This window comes from Phanerochaete carnosa (genome assembly GCF_000300595.1).
Source record: "Phanerochaete carnosa HHB-10118-sp unplaced genomic scaffold PHACAscaffold_1, whole genome shotgun sequence".
In the NCBI taxonomy this organism is placed as follows: Eukaryota; Fungi; Basidiomycota; class Agaricomycetes; order Polyporales; family Phanerochaetaceae; genus Phanerochaete; species Phanerochaete carnosa.
The window spans coordinates 4,725,783-4,732,078 of NW_006767628.1; the positions used below are offsets into that span (position 1 = coordinate 4,725,783).

At 55.1% G+C, this 6,296-nt stretch overlaps 1 protein-coding gene across 1 annotated transcript in view; it reads left to right on the plus strand.

Annotated features, from left to right (window-relative positions):
• Window positions 1–6,052: 6,052 nt before the first annotated feature.
• Window positions 6,053–6,296, plus strand: part of PHACADRAFT_190760 (uncharacterized protein) — a gene marked incomplete at both ends in the record, with an annotated part of 1,944 nt that continues 1,700 nt past the window's right edge. Inside the window, one exon of the mRNA XM_007390929.1 lies at window positions 6,053–6,093. Within this exon, the coding sequence (XP_007390991.1) occupies window positions 6,053–6,093 (41 nt within the window). The remainder of the gene's footprint in view (window positions 6,094–6,296) is intronic.

The following is a 6,296-nucleotide window of genomic DNA, read 5'->3' on the forward strand; positions in this document are numbered from 1 at the left end:
AAGGTACGCCTGCCCATGCCGGTCCCCCTGTATTTACTAGCTGGTCACACATGCTAGGCCTCACTGTCATCACACAAATGACTGAGGCGTATAACGTCCAGAAGGGCGATGTCATCTTCGTGCACACCGTCGCCGGCGGCCTGGGCCTGCTCTTCACCGCGTACTGTATATTTTCGACCTGAACAGCAGTCACAGGTCACAGAGGGGCTCACCGGTGTGTAGCAAGTACTATGGGTGGGCGAAATCTTTTGTGCCTGCGGCGCACCCATAGATAACTCCCTCTTGTAGAGGAGTTCGAGCACACGAGAGAATGAGGGGAATTGGATGATTTTCTTCTACAGTAAACGGCGCGTATATATACATACAGAGAACAAAGGTGCAATGATGGAGTGTGCCACTGCGTGACGGACAAAAGGGCCAAAGCACGGTGTCAAAGATACAAAGCCCTTTGGGTGCGTCAAACACGAAACTACGACACTCCCCCTCAACGAGCGCGAAGTCTGATTCGAGCAAGTTGCCTCTCGTGCGCGGGACGAGACAGGCCCTTCGTGAATAAATTGGCCTGGTTGTCTTCGGATGCGCAGTAGGTGACTGAAATCTCGTTGGAGATTATGCGTTCGCATGTGAAGTGGTACCGCACATTGATGTGCTTGGAGCATTTGTGGAATTGATTGTTTTGCGAGAATGCGATGGCGGCCTGGTTGTCGCCGAGAAGAGGCGTTGGACCGTCTGAGAGCAGTCCCAGGTCAGAGAAGAGGGCGCGAAGCCATACGGCTTCCTTGGTAGCATGTGCGAGAGCTATGTACTCTGACTCCATGCTTGAGAGCGCGACGGAGCGCTGCTTGAGCGAGCTCCAGCTAATAGCTCCCCCTGCAAGCGTGTAGACATAGCCGGAAATAGAGCGACAGTCGACGAGAGATGTCACCCAGTCAGCATCAGTGTAACCGGTGAGAACATTGCTGTCGTCCGATTGATAGGTGAGACCGAGTGTGCGCGTGCCGTTCAGGTACCGGAAAATGTGTTTGACTGCCGTGATGTGTGCAGCAGATGGGCGAGCGGTGAACTGGCTAGGGTGCTGGATAGTGAACGCGATGTCAGGTCTTGTGCTGACAGCCGCATACATGAGCGAGCCGATTGCGGCTGCATACGGAAATGTTGTATCGGGTGCGTCATTCTCGGGTGTGGGCGTGAGGTGGACGTCCGGGTCCATGGGCATGCGGACGGGCTTGCTGTCAAGCATGCCGAAACGTCCGATGATGGTTGTGAGGTAGGTGGTCTGGTGCATTGTGTAGATACCGCGTTCACGGTCGATGTCGAATTCGATGCCAATATACTTCTTGATTTCGCCCATATTGGTGACTTCCAGTCGGGATGCAATCTGCTTCTTGACAGTTGTGAGAACGGTGAGGCTCGACGTCATGAGAGACATGTCATCGACGTGCGTGATGATGAAGATGGGGGCACCATTGAGTGCACGGGCGTACACGCAGGCGTCGGCAGAAAGTTGGCAGAAGTCAAGAGCTGCGAGCTCGTAGTTGAGTTTGATGTTCCAGGCGCGGCCAGCTTGCCGTAGCCCATAGATAGCCTTGCGCAGTCACCAGATGCGTCCGGTGCCATCGTTGTACTCAGGTGGTTGGACCATGTAGATTTCTTCTTCGAGTTCAGCGTGAAGATATGCTCCAGTGACGTCAAGTTGGTGTATGAAGAGTCGATAGAGTGCTGAGATGGCCACGAGACTGTGGAGGGATTCTTGTCAACAGACCGGTGCGTAGGTCTCGAAAAAATCTTGCCCAGGCTTCTGCGTGAAGCCTTGGCCAACAAGTCGTGCCTTGTACTTGCTGATATCGCCACCAGCCTTCCGTTTGATTACAAATACCCACCGGCAGCCAATGGGCTTGCGGCCCGGGGGCAGGTCGATCAGCTTGTAGGTTGATAGTCGATCCAGCTGTGCAATTTCAGCGTCCATGGTGGTCTTCCAGTGTGACCAGTCAGGTCGCGACTTGACTTCGGGTACGCTCTGCAGCTTGTCCGTGTAGGTGTGGAAACATGCTTTGCCAGCCACGAAGTGCGTCTTCGTGCTGTCGCCATCCGCTTTGGGCTTCCGAACCTGGTAGCCTGCAGCCTCGCGATAGTTGATTGATGCAGGAGTTGCTGAGCGTGCGGAGCGACAAATAGAGGGCGATGGGTTGCCAGCGTCGACTTTGATATCATTGGGGGTCAAATTCGGTGCAGGTTTAGCAGAGGTGGGAGATGGAGTGGTGTCCTCGGCCGGAGGACTTGACTTGTCTTGCGCGAGCGGCACATTCTCCTCCTCAAGTCGAGGACTCGGCACCTCGGGAATCAGTGGCGTCCTCATCTTAGGAAAAATGACATTCCGAGACGTCAGAATCTGGCGCAAACGTGAGTTATAGTACCGATATGCCTGGCTTCCATCGCTGAAACTGGTGAACAGGAATTTTTCTGACTTTGCCTTGAGCTTGTTCTGCTGGGTCTCCGGCCTGAGCACCCAGACGTCAGAACCAAACTCATGTAGGTCGGAAATGTTGGGCACCTTGCCCCAGAAGGCCTCGTAAGGTGTCTTCCCACCCAGTGTGCGCGTAGGAGACCAGTTCTTCAGGAAGCACGCGTATGCGACAGCGTCTTCCCACAAGAACTTCGGCAGGTTCTTCGTGATGAGCATCGCACGAGCGTGTTCGACAAGAGTGCAATTTAGGCGTTCGGCGATCCCATTCTGGGCAGGTGAGTACGGCGCCGTCGTCTCGAGAATGATGCCTTGCTCATCAAGATAGGCCTTGAACTTGCTGTCGACAAATTCCTTCGCATTGTTGCAGCGGACAGCCTTGAGCTTCTTCCTGGTTTGCTTCTCGATGCGGGCCTTGTACTTCTTGAAGTGGTCGAGCGCAGCGTCGCGTGACCTCATGAAGCCGATAGTGGAATTGTGGGACTTCGCGTCGGTGAACGACACATAGTACCGATTGCGGTGGATCGATTCGGTCCGCGCTGGACCCTAGGTGTCAAACACGGTGAGTTCGCCGATGTCTTTGTACTGTGTCTCCGACTCCTTCGGGAAGGGGCATCTAGCCTGTTTTGCCTGAATACAGGGTTCGCATGCGAAATCGAAGTCTGAGGACTTGTCGACGTCCATGCCGACCGAGTGCTTCTTGAGATCGCGAAGTTGCGCCTTGTTGATGTGGCCCAAGATGCAGTGCCACTCGTACCAGGTGTGTCCAGTCTTCGTGACATATGCGGTCGAAACGGCGGGGGTGACGTCCAGCTGATACAGATTATTGAATTTACGTCTGTGTCCGATCGTGCGGTTGCCCTTCTTGATAAAGAAGTCGTCGCCCGAGCCACCAAAGGTGAAACCAGCTTTGGTGAGTCGTCCCATAGATATGAGGTTGCTTGGGAGGTCAGGTGCATGGATCGCGTCCTGTAGCATGGCCGAGATGTCACGTCCATCGATCTTGAAGATTACAGAGACAGTTCTGCATCCAAGTGCTCTACACAAGCCGGCTCCCGAGATCTTGCCATCAGGTGTCTCGTGGTAGGAAGTGAATAGGGACCGGTCGCGTACAATGTGTGACTGAGTGGCCGAGTCTGCCAGCTATAGGCCCGAGTGCGCAACGAACGTCTGTTCGTCGAAGATGTTGAACTCATAGGAGTCATCCGTATTGTGATCGAGGGTGTGATGCGCCTTTGACGGCTTGCTGCTGTTGGCGTTCTTCTTCGGTCCACGGCACTCTGACACGAGATGTCCTTCTTTGTCACAGTTATAGCATGTTACGCCCTTGCGGAACTTGCCTTTCTTCATCTCTTTGCCTTTCTTCGCAAAGAGCGTCGTCTCGGTGGTCGCGCGCGCCTTCCGACGGTTGTCTTCTGCAAGGATGCGACCAATGAGCTTGTTCGTCTCGAGATCACTGGTGTCGAGCGCGCTGACGAATGGGTCCCAGGAGTTTGGGAGGGCGGTGAGCAAGACAAATGCAAAGTCCTTATCGCTGACCGCCGAATCGAGTGCGACGAGCTGTTCTTGGTAACCGCGCAGCATGCGGATCTGCTCCTCGACATTGGAGCCTTCCTCCATCATGTAGCGGAACAGCTTCCGCTGGATGAGGACAGCCGCGATTGGTCCGGAGACCTTGAACATCGCCTGGAGCGTGTCCCAGGCATCTTTCGATGTCTTTGCGGACATGATATAGGGGATCATTGCCTCCGAGACACGGAGGCGAATCTGGGTGAGTGCCTTGCGGTCCTTCTTTGTCCACTTGTCTTCCTTATCGTTTTCGGGTTTCTTTAGCTCCCCCTTAACGATAGGCCAGTAGTCCATGTCGTCCAAGATGTCCTCCATCCGGACTGTCCATGGCACGAAGTTTTCGGGTCCGCGAAGGGGTTCGATGCGGTGGCCGCCGCCACCGTAGATAGCTGTCGTCCGTTCACTGTCCGCCGACATGCTGTCGTATCGTTACTCGATAATCGTGCTGATGCGGGTGTTGAAACTTGGTGTGAGAGCGAAATTTCGGGAATTTCGGGGTGCGAGGTAAGTTTGTTGATGCGGTCTACGCGGCGGGGCTCATAACCTCTTGTAGAGGAGTTCGAGCACACGAGAGAATGAGGGGAATTGGATGATTTTCTTCTACAGTAAACGGCGCGTATATATACATACAGAGAACAAAGGTGCAATGATGGAGTGTGCCACTGCGTGACGGACAAAAGGGCCAAAGCACGGCGTCAAAGATACAAAGCCCTTTGGGTGCGTCAAACGTGAAACTACGACACTCCCAAAAATTGGTCGGCCCCCGCCGCTGTCACCACTACAGTCACGGTCACACCCGCCGCCGTTCAGGTCGAAAAGTACATTGTACCACGTCGCGTGGCACGACGGTCATCGGCACTACGAGCACGCCCGAGAAGACGGAGATCGTCAAGCCGTATGGAGCAGACCACGTTATGTTGTACCCCAAGAGGACACGGTGCGGCGTGTGCTCGAGATCACGAACGGCGAGGGCGTGCATGCGGTGTTCGACAGTGTGGGCAAGGACACGTGAGCTCGTCCCCTACGCTACCGCCGAGGTCCACGCCAGTGTGTGGCATACTAACGCGTGGGGCAGATTCTGTGGCGACTTCGAGGCGCTCTGCCGCAAGGGCACTTCGTCTGCGTCGGCAAAGCATCGGGTGTACCGGATGATGTGTCGCCACTCAAGCTCCCGCCAAAGAGCCTGAAACTCGTCTGCTTTGCATGCTAAACTATACCGTCACACTCGAGGAGACAGACTTCTAGACGAAGGGGCTCTGAGGCGCGGCCAAGGGCGGCCTGTTTGAGGTCTGCATTGAAAGTGTATACTCGTTCATCACACAGCGTGCGCGTAGTGCGCAGGTGGGGATCACAACTCCTAGCGACAATGTGGGGAGGGGCAAATTTTGATCAAGGTTGCAGACGGATGGATGGGAGAAGGTTCCCCCAGAAAGCGACGCAGGCTATGATTAGTACAGCGCAATAGTCTGGAGTTGGAGCCGAGTATGACATGCATTGTACACTGCACCAGCCTCTGAGCAAAAGTAGGAAATTGTAGTTCGGAGTAGAGCGAGGGTCTCGTCTCGAAGCGCCATCGACGACGCGGCCGCTGCCCACGGCCTCCACTAGCGGACGAACACAGTCTGTTCAGGAACACTGCCGATTATTGTCGGCAGCGGGTGTGCCTAACTGGGATCCCTCTGACCGCAAACGGTATATAAAGTGCGGCCGTAAGGGACAGGTCGCTTTCCCGCCCGTTCCCTTCCCTCTTTGCCGCCAGCCCCCTTGCGCTATTTTCTGCGGCTCTGGTACAGTATCTCTTGTTTTAATTCTCCTACTCCTATCTGCCGCCTCTTTTTGATATCTGCTTTACTGTAAGCTTACCTGTACGTCGTACCTAACCGGGCGCCCGGAAAGCGACCCTGCCGAGCAATCTGATTGGGCCGTCGTCGCTTTGCGTTGGCGGCTGTTTTGCGGTATCTCCACGAGACCCTCTCGCTCCCGTCGCTTGAAGCCCCATCTCATCGTAGGGGCTGGTTCGAGATGTACTACATTAGTCTCGCAACTCCGCGTGCCTCTGGAGGGTAAGCGCTTAAGCTTAAGCCGAGGTGTACGGTCGAAACTCAGCAAGCCTTCAGAGGGTCTGCGGTCCAATCTCCGACCAGACCTTCTCTCCGCGCCGTCGCTCCTACCTCAAAACCACTGCCGTCTCTCCACCACCATGAAACATGATAGGCCGACCACCCCCCCCCCCCCTGGTACGACAGACGATGTCGCTGCCCTCATC